The sequence below is a fragment of the Phalangium opilio genome, unplaced genomic scaffold, assembly GCF_054372755.1.
Source record: "Phalangium opilio isolate 3A_F unplaced genomic scaffold, DU_Popi_V2 ptg000017l_1, whole genome shotgun sequence".
Lineage (NCBI taxonomy): Eukaryota > Metazoa > Arthropoda > Arachnida > Opiliones > Phalangiidae > Phalangium > Phalangium opilio.
In genome coordinates, this window is record NW_028324151.1 from 5,081,849 (window position 1) to 5,094,617 (window position 12,769).

General features: G+C 37.9%; 1 protein-coding gene and 1 long non-coding RNA gene across 10 annotated transcripts; both read right to left on the minus strand.

Annotated features, from left to right (window-relative positions):
* Nucleotides 1-359: 359 nt before the first annotated feature.
* LOC149702655 (uncharacterized) lies at nt 360-4,179 on the minus strand. Of its 9 annotated transcripts, none has more exons than XR_016381795.1 (6): nt 3,392-4,179; nt 3,150-3,316; nt 2,152-2,556; nt 1,927-2,061; nt 1,041-1,105; nt 360-573 (listed from the first exon to the last, which is right to left on the minus strand). It is a non-coding gene; the product is annotated as an uncharacterized LOC149702655 (long non-coding RNA). The 9 variants fall into 9 exon arrangements; XR_016381801.1 differs by having other exon boundaries at nt 2,152-2,399; nt 2,469-2,556; nt 3,150-4,179; XR_016381798.1 differs by having other exon boundaries at nt 2,152-2,364; nt 2,439-2,556; nt 3,150-4,179.
* A 5,139-nt stretch (nt 4,180-9,318) lies between these two features.
* LOC149702656 (adult-specific rigid cuticular protein 11.9-like) lies at nt 9,319-10,530 on the minus strand. Its single transcript, XM_089866520.1, has 2 exons — nt 10,505-10,530; nt 9,319-9,995 (listed from the first exon to the last, which is right to left on the minus strand). Exons 1-2 carry the CDS (start codon nt 10,511-10,513, stop codon nt 9,513-9,515), a joined length of 492 nt encoding a protein of 163 aa, XP_089722646.1. The 5' UTR covers nt 10,514-10,530; the 3' UTR covers nt 9,319-9,512.
* Between the last annotated feature and the right edge of the window lie 2,239 nt (nt 10,531-12,769).

The following is a 12,769-nucleotide window of genomic DNA, read 5'->3' on the forward strand; positions in this document are numbered from 1 at the left end:
GTCGAAGATGGTCATTACCCAATGAAGTCTTGTGTAATGAAGATAGTGCTCACACACAGAAGTTATTTTTTTATAGTTAGTTTTTAATTCTCATAAGATTCAGTCAAACGATGCCCTCTTGTATGTGTATCTGCTGTGTAGTGGTTATCTCACCCGCTTCACACACGGAAGGCTCCGGGTTCGAGACCGCGTGGGTGCGGAGAAATTGTTTTATGCTCGTTTGTTTACATTTACAACTAAACGCTATTCACAGGGTAAGGTAGAGAGGGGTTATCCACTCTTTAGGGTAGGGTATAGAGGGGTTATCCACTCTTTAGGGTAGGGTATAGAGGGGCTATTCACTCGCTCGATGTGGCTACTATTACGAGCCCTTGGGCCGTCTTGTTTTTTGAATTGCTATTTATATAAAAGGAAAACTATCAAGGTGTAAAGTTAAATATTTGGATTACACTAATCGAAAAAAAAACCTTGCCTTTTTTTTGATTTTATAAAAAAAGGACTGGATCGATATCCCATTTCTCTCTTTTTTTTCATGGAAAACATACAGATTTTGGAAAATATTTTCAAATGATCCTGTTGTTTTGGGAAATTGGATATCTCTTGGTTGGCAAATGGATTTTCTTTGAACTTAAGTTATAGTTACTTGTTTATATACAGGGTGTTTCTGATAAGTCTACATACCATAAATTAAGGGGGATGTTCTTTGGGAAATCGATTTTGATTCGAAAATGTATAACTTGTATCTCCTCTTTTGCCACAAGGGACACTGTTATAGAGTTATGAATCTTATGATTGGTCAAAGTATTTAACGGATGACCCCTTAAATTTAATTATGAAACTGAAAAACAATGCCAATTTACTTGAGGGGTCACCCCTAAAATACTCCAAACATAAAAAAAAACCGCCCAAAGAACATAATCCTTAATTTATGCATATCAGAAACACCCTGTGTAAAGAAAATAGATATTGTAAATGATACAAGTATTCAATTTTAAATGTTCATAATTTTATATGCTTTTTAGAAATGGACAAAAAATTACCGGAATTTGCATAAATTAGGGAATGGCACTGCAAAAGATGCTAACACTTTCATAGTCCCTAAATACTAACATTGAAGAATATTATTATTACAATCTCGTGCATCTGTGACTTGCAACCACGTGACGTGAACTCAACTAACCTAAACAGAGTTGCCAGATAAGTTTTGCAGATCCCGCCCAACCCAAGCGGAAAGCAGCCCAAATTACCGCCCAAACAAAAATTTTGTTTTTCCAGAAAAGCGCCCAATTTCCGCCCAATACAGAAAGTCTTTTTAACAATAAGCCAGGTTATTAACTTACAATGTAAACATATTTAATAGACAATAATATCATAAACTTGTTTAGTTACAGTAGTTTCCCTGATACACTGTCCAGAGAATACGGTATTAACTTCGTTTTCATTTTTCAAATATCTCTTAGCTTAAAAATGTGTTCATTTTTTATTAGATTTTAGACATTTCGACTAGTAGAATCACTATTTTTTTTAATTTTATAATTGTAGCGCTCCCCGTTTTTAAAATGCCAGTCTACCATTCGCGAATTTCCCGCCAAGAGTTTTCAATCCAGTCCGCTACTAGGGGCTAGGAGCCTAGGGCCTAGAGGCACTGCGTGTTAGATGAATGGGGGAAGGTAGCTAAAGTGGCACAGAACAGAATGAATCTCACGAGTTCCGAGTGGCCGGCCGAACCCCTCCTCCCTTCACTGAATCACTGCGCTTACCCGTAACCGCCGACTCGCAGACCGAGACCGGCAGAAACCTTACCAAAATACCAGCCCGAAAAACCAGCCCAAAAAACCGCCTTCCGCCCAACCATTTTTTTCCCGCTACATAGATCAAAAACAAGCCCAATTTGGGCGGGAAACCGCCCAACTGGCAACTCTGAACCTAAATGTCACTTGTTCGTTCCCAATTGATAAACAGAATATCTACTGGCAGGTCCTTCCATTTTACTACCAATGGAATGTTGACGGACGCATTGTATACCTGTCACGTGTTTATTGTATTTATTTCTATTAATTCCTATTTGATGGGAAACGCGCTATAGGTTTTTATTTCTCTTTTATATCTGGGCTCCCCATGGGGATATGAAAACGATTCTTTGGTACATACTCTGTGTGTAGGTTGTTGGCAACCCCGGGGTTGAAAGTGCCACGACCATAGACACCTGTTATTGATTTCCCAGCCTCTGGATGCCGACCCGACAAGCACGTGTTGAGGAAACGCGCTCCCGTCCATGTCTCTACCACCCTGCCTCCCTCCAACGGTTCGTATCTTGGGATTCTTACCAAGTAATAAGACCTTTTATTCTTTTTCTATCAATTCCTTCAAGATTATGAGATGAGATGAGGTGGTTGAAACTTGAAGTAAATACGGATGGAGCATGGTAATCCCCGTACTTGTAACGTTGCCTTTGTAGCCTCACCTACCGAACGGCAACGAAGTCCTCCCAGCAGCTGCATCCTTAGTAGCGTTTAGGTAGGGTCGTACAGTACGGAATCATAAAGGACGCCCTCTCTGTTTTAAAAATAGAAGCTAGTTCTGTTACAAATACAATGGCGCTACGTGGCAGCACTTAACAATCGCCTACTGAAGGATAGGGGCGAGCGAAAGGTACACTGGGAGAGTTTCAGTGCATTCCGCAGGTCGTCCATCATCATATTTTCTCCAACCAGGGATAGATTTAATTTTAGAGCTAGGAATGGAGATGTACGGTTATTATTTACTTCAGTCTGACTCATAACCCAGTATAGAGCCCCTCCCTAAAACACGTAACGAAAAGTTTAAATTATCTTATTAGCCGACTTAAACTACCGTTTTGATGACGTTGCTGACGGGGACGGGGAAAAATATCTAATTCCTTTTTACCTCTGTCGCTATGACCCGCCTCTTCTTTCATACCCCCTCGTCCCGTGGAAGGGGGTGCGGGACTTTGACGCGCACCCAGATTACTTTGTTCTCCATTCGTACTTCAAAAATTAAATCTATCCCTGCTCCATCTTACCTCTATTCTCCCTGTTTGATCTTACTTGATGAAACGTGGACCAACTCTTATGGTTAGACACATCTAATGCTCAAGAGTTTCTCAGCCACCTCAACTATCATCTTACCTTACACTTTTCTTGGATGTTCAGTGTTCACTCTCTCTTTTTGCCAAGGCTCTATGTCTGCTTATTACAATCTCTCCTTACACCAGACCTTTCTTTCGAAGAAAAATACGGAATCTTCTTATTCTGTTTGGGCATCGTTGTGTACATGCCACAATTAAATCGTTGGACTAGAGGAGTGTATTGTCAGGTCTTGGTTATTATCTCGTGGTCTGCAGGGGGCAATATCCTATTATACAACGTACGAAATTAAGTGGCAGAGACGCTAGCCTTCAGCAACTTTATTATGAGGACCTATGGAAGCAGTTTTTAATTAATTTCTGAAGTGGACGCTGCTATATACGTACGTTGGTCCGGTCGACGTTGTTTGTTTTGTCATTATCTACTCTTATTATATCAGAAGTACATTAACAGGGTCGATATAGTATCGGGGAATTCTGAGAAAAGTTAGGGGGGTTGGAAGATGGGGTCAAAAAGGTCAAGGAATTTTAAAGTTGTCATAAAGTCAGAGAATGTCATTGGTTCCTCCAAGGGAGTAGAAACCTGTACCTTCAATATTGCATTTTGTCCTAGATTTATGCTGAGATTTCGGACTATAAAAGTACTTTCGCAGTGATTGCGTCATGAATCAATTACGAACGCAAGCACTTCTCAGACATCACCTGAGGACAAACAATATTTGTGTCTTTGAGTATAGTTTAGCAGTGTCTTGCTTTTCTTCTTAATAATTCGTAGCCAATATCTTAAATCATTGAACGGAGATCAACACGAGAAAGAGCTAGGCCTAGTCTAGATGGTGTTCGCTCCCCATGGTTTCCCAAATGAATTTGAAACGTTCGATGTTTGTCCGCAATGCGTTTTTGATGTGGCTAAGTTCGATCTGTGGGGGTTAAACGTATCAATTACCCTTCTTGTACGCTGGTCATCTCGCGTGAAACGCAGAGCGCTGTAAAGCACCAGGGAAAACAAAAACACTTATCGTTATTGCTATGTTGAAGTGCGAACGCCAATTCCTTTTTCTTGACTCGAGATATTTTTATCTACGTGTGTGATTGTATTATCTCAACCTAGATTATAGAAAAGGGGTTTGTTTGTTATTTGTGTGTTTGTTTGTGGATATAGTGTACACGAAAAAATAGTTTGATGAAAAGATGGGAGAGCGTATTGAGGTAGATAAACTTGGTATTATTAAAGCGTTCGTTTCGGCTTTTGTAGGGTCGTGAAACTCTTGGCCAATCCACTGTTAGCTCGAATACGTAAAGAAGGGTCAGAAAGTATAACGCGACAACCTTTTCTTGACACTAACGGAAGGCTTTTACACTAATTGTTAGGCTTTGATTGGTAGAATAGGTTAAATAGATTAAATCCCTAATATTCAAACCAACAGTTATTAGTCTTGGCACGGTGATAAAAATTTCTAAGATGTTTAGACCAAGTCTTGACTGTGATTTATTTTAAACAATTGCTACTAGATGCTCCCATAATCGAGGTTTAGTTAGGCTAATTAAGGCTAGTTTAAGCCCCGCCCTCATGGTCGAGTTCTGATTAGTTTCTGTGTTTGGTGTGCATAAGGTTAGCCAGCATGTTAGGGTCGCCACAGGAGGCGTTAACAAAACAGTTACTCTATCACACGTAGCTAATAATATTATTCAATCGTAATTTTTCTTGTGTGTTAGGAGCTATAGCTTTGATTGCCGTCCGTACCCTTCTTCATACCCGTTCTTACTCTTTCCCAAAACGAATATGAGGCTGAAACGTTCGTCTCGAGAAGGAATTTACTGTAGCTACTCTTCGTAATACGCTCTTTGATTTCGTTATAGAAGAAAAAGTTAAGGATTATATTTATCTGGTAGTTTTCTAACGCATTGTACTTTCATTTGGTACGAACTAATAGCTCTAGAAATGTAGAGGTGTTTGAGTAGCGAGGAGTGTAGGTGAAAAACTACGTAAGCCTAACTTCTCCCCTTACTTCAAACAAGAATTTTTTTTCTTCCTTCTTCCCAAGCTTCTTTATCGGGGCGAGCAAATTTTAGACGGTATAGTAATGCCTTTGCATTGACCTCCCAACTCCCGAGAGACCTTGTTTATAAAGCTGACAAGCCACGTACAGACGTGTCAAGTTTAAGAAAAGAAATATGATAATATAATACTGAAAATTTCCCTCTTTTGCTTACTAAAAATGACTTGCCGGTGGGGGGATAGTGGGCCAACATTTTTGTGTCAATATAATTCCCTACACATTCGGATTAATTCGATTCTTTGCCTCCACATTAGGATTTTCTTTTATTTATGTATATGAAGGAGTGAGTTAAGAAAAGCAGTTTTGATTTTTATTAGATTTATTAAATCTATTTATGGTGAGATTAAAGAATAAGAAGGCGCCAGAAAATTGAATCGTTATTCAGGAAATAAGTTTGTCATGAAGTGACGTTGGTCATAGATTCGAGGTAAAGCGACGCCTGGTGAGGCGCTGTCAAATGCTTAGTAAGTTCAGACTAAATAAGACCTAGATGGAACTCCTGCAAAATTAATTAACCACCGAGTGTAGGACTTCAATTCTCGCTTCCATCGTTCTCGAACTAGTTATCTCTAGTATTACGAAGTATAGGAAGTGTCATACTTAAATTATAGACTTATGATGTTACCAAGAACTTATATAAGAACTAAGAACGTTTAAAGTTACTATTCCCGGACCCTCATACATCATAGTTATGTCGTAAACTTCAGTCTAGATCGCGAACCCAACATAGAAAATAAAAATTCTTTTTGGAAAAGAAGTTTCATTCAGATTTATTTGTTCCGTTCGTCAAATGAGTTTTCAATTAAACACAGACATCATTGTTATCAATATTGATTGCTCTTGTCTTGATGTGCAGTTAAGCAAATTAAATTCTATTTCCCCGGCTCTTCTAAAGCTAAGAGATTAAAAGACGAAAAATCGATTCCAGCGTTAATAGATATTGAAATATATTCAAGGACGGCAGATCGAGTATCGGCACCTTAAGCCCTTAACTAACTGTACTTTCTCCAGTGTTTAAGTATAAGGATGCCGATTCTTCACGTGAAAGTCGCTCGATTAAGTAAATATTTAATTTTTCCCAAAGTATGTAATGAAAAATAAGCTTCCCAAGTTAAAAATAGTTTATAATATGACAGTCTAGTTTTTTCCATCATCAAGTCTCGAGACGTTGATCAGAAGGGCCTAATTTTAATTGTGTAACTTAAAACTCTTCATCGCTAAGGTCATCAACTCACTCACTGTCTTTTGAAAAAGAGATTGTTAGGGTTCTCTATAAAGGGTGTTTCTGATAAGTCTGCATACCATAAATTAAGGGGGATGTTCATTGGGAAATCAATTTTGAGTCGAAAATGTAACTTCTATCTCCATTTTGATTGCCCTAAGGGACAGTGTTTTCGAGTTAAGATTGGTCAAAGTATTTTACGGATGACCCCCATTAAATTTAATTAAGAAACTGATTGAGACAATGATTTCTAATTTAATTAGAGGTCAATTATTTTTAATTAATATTTTTTCAAATTGGGATAAAACAATTATTAAATATACAATCATAACCCTATTATTATTTTCCATAAGTATTGGTTCGAAATCACAGTAGATTATGCCTTTATTCCCTTCCAATCTGAAGCAGACGTTTTAACGACCTATTGGTATGCTTTATATTGCAATATTTTTGCCAAATAAGTAAAGAAATAAAAAGAAACCCTTTTGCAAAATAAAACTAATCTATTTTCGCGGGACTTTTTCTCTCATCGCTTCGTTGACGATGTTAAAAAATAAATGAAAAAATAAAAAAAAACGCGCCAAATCTTTTCCACTCAACGAAACACGTGCCAAGCCTCGAGATCGCGAGAGGTTGAACTTATCCCACTCTCGGCTCTTGAATTTTGATTGGATGAGCGCCCCTCCCCCCGCTAACTCGATAGTACAAAAAATATATATGTGGAATTTTTCTCTTCTCTCTTGGGTAAATCGACGCTATTGTGCTTAAAAAGTCACTGTTGAACAAAAAAGGCTTATTTAAAAATAAGTATCCATCTTTTCAATCGATGAGTTTACAAATTGAATAAGGTCTAGTAGGCGTGCGTTTGCACCTTGTCACGTGTTCCCAAACCACGTGGAGTCTTTGTTTGTTATTTCCGTTTATTGAAAGGTCAGAGGTTACCCGCCCTCGCAACTTTATAAGTTGTTAAGTAGAAATTAAGATCCTTCCTTTTATAAAACGAAGTATTGTCGTGATTGGATTTATTGCTTCCAATAGAGAGCTAACAACTGGCTAGGGGGAATAGATAGTCTGACGTCACGCAGCCCCTCTCTGGTTGGCATTTTTGCGCGTAAAATACTGTTTCCAAACGTTAGGGGGGATGAAACTCCAGTTAGAGATAGAAGGGTGTGACGTTTCAGGGTCAGAGCTGTTAGCTCCCTATATAAAAGCGTGGCCTTCCTGTCCTACCTTATTCATGAATCATGTGACTATGCTTTATCAATTGTTAAGCGCACGGAATTCCAATATTCATAAGCAAAGGAATGGTAATGGATTCATAAATGCACGTGACATTCTAGCGCCAAATTTAAAAAATTCATACCAAGACTAGGCAATCTTTTTTTTTTTTTTTTTTTCAAATTCATATTCTATCCACCCTGTTTCAGATGCAACCAGCTTTAGTGCTAAGATAATATTGGAATAAAGTACTGCACACCTTATGTGACCTTTAAAAGAAATACGCTTTCGCTGTACGCATGCATTGTCTAGAGTTTCTCAGACTCAGATTGGAGGAGAGAGAGATGAGATGAAGTAGAAGTCTTCGTGGGGCTATGAAAGTCTCCCAGATTTCCCTGCTCATGCCAGTACTTTTGGTAAGGGATTGTTAAGTGCTGCCGCGTAGCGCCATTTTAGAATAGAAGCTAGTTCTCATGAAAGACACAGTCGACACTGTCGACGTTTTCGTACCAAACGCCCTCCGAGGATGCTGGGAGGACTTCGTTGCCATGGATGGGGTACTCAGGTTTTTTTTTTCTGTTTTTATTTGGGAGCCAAAAGAGAGAAGAAACAAAGGACTTATAAAGGCAGAGTTATAATAAACTTAACAGAGAGGGATGAATAGGGTAAATCACGTGGTGCCACCCTCCTGTTTATTCTTTTTGACTTCTGAATGATGGGTGTATACCGACCCTAAGTATCACCAGGAATTAATACCTGTACTATAAAACCGTAGTTACGAGAACTAAACTGTAATCGAAGTTTGCCCTGTAAACTGTTTGATAATCTTATACAGTGATCGAGCTGGTTCTAATTGTTGTAAACAGTGACCACGAAAGGCCAAAGGACATCCCCCTAAATGTACGGCAGCAGAAACACCCTGTATCTTATTTCGCCCTGTTTGTTGTAACCCCTTAAAGTTCTCTTCCTCTTTTTCCAGACTCTGATGTTAGTTCGAAGAACAAATAGTTATCTGGCTTTTGATATTTGGAGAACATTTTTAGTTTAGCTACTCTCTAGTCTCGGAACATTTTTAGTCTACTCTGTAGTATCGTATTTTTTGTTTAAAATAAAAAATCAGGATATCTTCTTTCGTCTTTCTCCGCTTTGATCTTCTTTTCTCGGAAGATACGTTGATAGGATGCTTTTATATATGCTTGCTTCATTTTTTGTTTCAAAACTCGTATCTTATAACTTTAATTCCCTATGGAATAAATTACGAAAGAGGTTTTAGCTTCTAAAGTCTAGTTTTTACCCTTTTTTGGAGCCGGGTTGTTTTTCTTGCCTCTTAAACGCGTTTTGATATTTTCAAAATATTCCAGACGGTTTTTGGTTTTGATGTTCATTTTAAGAAATATCATATCTTCAATGAAAATATAATGTACGGCGGAGTTAAGTGCACCATCGGGATAGAATTTTAGGTCATATTTTGGTTTAGAAAATAACACGACGTGCAGTTACGTAAAAGTCGGGGTTTTCGAGCTACACTCTGTTAGAGCGTTACTGACAGACTGACAGACGGACAGACACATAGATAAACCGGGGTCGAGCTAAACTCTGTTAGAGGCTGCGTTACTGATAGACAGACACGTAGATAAGCCGGGGTCTTTCTTATTGTTGTTAATTAAATTAATAAACTCGAAAAAACTACTTAATCATATGTTTTTATTTTAACATTTATTTTTCGTTAACAATAACTCTCAAAATGTACAAATATGAACAAATACCGGTGGAGATGCGTTTAGTCGAGAACCTATAAATGACCTGAGAACGTTGAAAGATGGAATTGAGCTGAAGTGCCAATCATGCCGGGTTCTTTTTAACCCAAGATGGCGCTACGTTTTCGGGTCTTTTATGGGTATTTAATTTAGTAGATAACACGGTGGGCGAACAAAGGATATCCCAAATTGTGAACAGCCGCTGAGTAGAAGTATGGGTTATAAGCTGGGATGATTGGGCCGGTGTAATGTTGCACAGCAACTGGAGCAACTGGAACGGCCGCTGGTGCAACTGGGGCAACAGGGACAGCGGCTGGTGCAACAGGAAGTGGTACCTTGGGTGCTAAGGCGGCAATAGCGGCGGCTTCTTGGGCGGTTTTCTTGTCGACTGAAACGTCTCCTTCGGCCTTGAATCCATCTTTGTCGGCACTGTATCTGACTTCTCGGAGATGTCCATTGGGGTCCACGTAGCTGTAACGTCCAGAGACCTTTCCTTCGGCCGTTTTGGATTCTGTCCTAGCGTGGGCTCCCAAATCCCCCGTGTTGTAGTTGAAGTTGTAAGCTGGCCCTGATCTAGTGATCGATTGCTCGGCTCCGAGACATACGGCTAGCAACAAGGGGAGGACGACCAACTGTTCAAATTAAAAAAAGGATTTAGTTTAATACTCTTAAAATTGTGTCCTCTTTAATTTTGATTAATTATTTCTATTAGCTAAACGTGATTTAATTTAAATTGAACTATATTAGGGTCGTTAATAGATGGCGGGAAGGAAGTGGAGTAATTGATCAGTGCAACAGGAGATGATGAAATAGAAACACATGGGTGCACGGATGGGAAGTTTGCAACAACGAGTAATTTGTTCTTCAGAAAATTAACAGACCAATGTTACTCTTGGTAATACCTCAAGTTTTGGTCATTTAATTTTGAAATTAAAATAGTGTTGAGTTTGAAACCGATTAACTGAAACTTTGGAGTATTCTGGACTTTTGCATACTACATGCATAGTTGTAAACAACTGAAACCCTGCAAAAACCTATCCAACTGGTGCTCGAAAGTTAAAGCTGGGGAAATTAAACATACATAGCTTGGGAACTTTGGTTAACTAATACGTTCTGAATAGAATGAAAACTAAAGACTTACGAATTTCATGATGGTTCCGAGATGAGTCTAAGAGTCAACTTGTAATTTTCAGTAAGCGAAGATGATATTTATACCCGTGCAAAAATGCTCTCAGTTTTGTTAGGGGTGGAGTAAAAACAAAGGAATTTATACGATTGAGTGATCAAAGGATGGCAAAAACCCCGCCAAAAACCTCCTCAATTCATCCTTTAACAAAATCGTAAAAATTTTCCACTTCAATCCGTACCAAAGCCCAGGGCTTAACTATAAACAATTGCTTAACAAACCTAGACCTACTTGCTTTACTTACTTTCATTAGCTTCTCAAAACGTGAAAATAAATCTCTAGGGAAGATACCCCACGTGCATTCCATGGGCAAGAAAAAACCCTGAAATTGGGACTCCACCCCCCATTTTAAATGATAATTCTTTTCTTCTTTTTTGTCGTCTTAATTGTACCAGCCCTGACGAGGGCGATGTTTTCACGGCCATTATTTACAACTATCTAACGAACCTTGTCGACCCAATTGAAGCTATTAACGTAAGCATTTGACAAAGCTTTAATTGGAGTCTTTGGAAATGGGTAGAGAGGAATTGGTTCTAAGTCGATAGACAAGGTACACGCTGTACCGTTAACTTAATTGTTGAAGCGATAATTAAAATTTGCCTACGCGCTCGGGGACCTCCTATTGGGTAACGTTTTGACAAATTATTCAAAGGTTTTTCGTTTTTTTTTTAATTTACTGTTTCAAGATTGTTTCATTTTAAAGTCCCCTTAAGGAAGGGAAGGTAAGAGACAAGTTGACATTTTTTGGTTGATGGGTTTTTGGAAATAATTGGAATTTGGGTCAAGGTTAGTTAGAGTTGAGTCACGTGATAATCTAATTACCCCAATCAATAAATAAACTTATAAATTCGTGGTCAACAATCGTATATACGGATAAATGGTGTCTTAATTTTTTGATTAATTTAATTGTACATATCTTCTTTAATTCTTGAAAAGTACGACACAGTTTAGTCAGTTCAGTTCTGCACGACCAAGTTTACAAGTTACTGGAATATTCCCTTTAGGTTTAAACTTTATACACTTTAGTTCACGAAAATATCATTAAACATTAATGAAGTCTGTGCTCTAAATTATTCACGATTCTAAATAAGACTACTTGAATTAGCTTAAATTGGAAACTTAGTTTTGTTGGCCAGAACAAACAAATAATACATAATAAATGCAACCAACAACTTTCTAACTGGGTCATTTTTGAAACTCTATACAGGGTGTTTTCTATTAGAAGTTAAAGAGTTCCATGTAGGCCACACCTTTCGACTTATATACCCCTGAATTAAAATAAGGAACATTCCATTCTGAACCCTGATTGGCCAACTGCAATATTCATGATTACCACAAGTACACTCTTGAAGTGAAGCTAAGTACTTTAGAATTCCTCGAGGGTATTGTCATAAGATATTTCATGACACGTAAAATTAATTATCACCAATGAACATTTTGACTTAAACAAAGCTATTACTTGGAAATTGGTGGTTATTTTACAAGATATTTGAAAGGTATGGCTTTAGGCTTGGGAGGAGTTCAACATCATCATCATATAACAACCGTAAAATATTAACACTTGTAATCATTAAAATCTAACACGACACATGGGAGGAATTACAATTAATAGTCGTAAATTTGTCTTAGCACTTAAGTAGATGATTAATTCATTCCATTTTTAAGGTTTGGAGAATTCAACGGTTACTACCCAGACCTTTGATTTTTCCAAGAACCCAGACATGATTACGTTCAAAGATATCTTTGAGGTTTTTTGTCCACTATTCTTGGTCCCTGGTGCATCGTTGCAACATTGACAAGCAAAAGTATGAGCTTATGGAAACATAAACACTAGGCTAAAAGTATGTTCTTTTGTTCTTAGGTCTTCTTCGGGTTCTTCATTTTATCTTAGTCATTCCTAAGAATATTGTTAATTTAGATTTCAAGAATAGGAGATAAGATAGCAACCAGACTCCCAAAAGTATTAAATGGGTGTTAGGCTTCTTATAGATTATAGGATTGGTTAGGATAATGTTAGTTAGGTTAGGTTGCGTTTGATCTTTAGGCTCAATGGGGATGGGTTGCCGTCCAAGAATTAAAATAGACCAAAAATCGTGTATATTAAATGTAAACCTCTCACAAAAACTTCAAAAGTGTTAAGCCTAATTTTAATATGCAAATTTGAAAAAGAAAAACGCGCGATTTTTCTCGCGCCAAACTTGAAAGATCATATACGAAAAC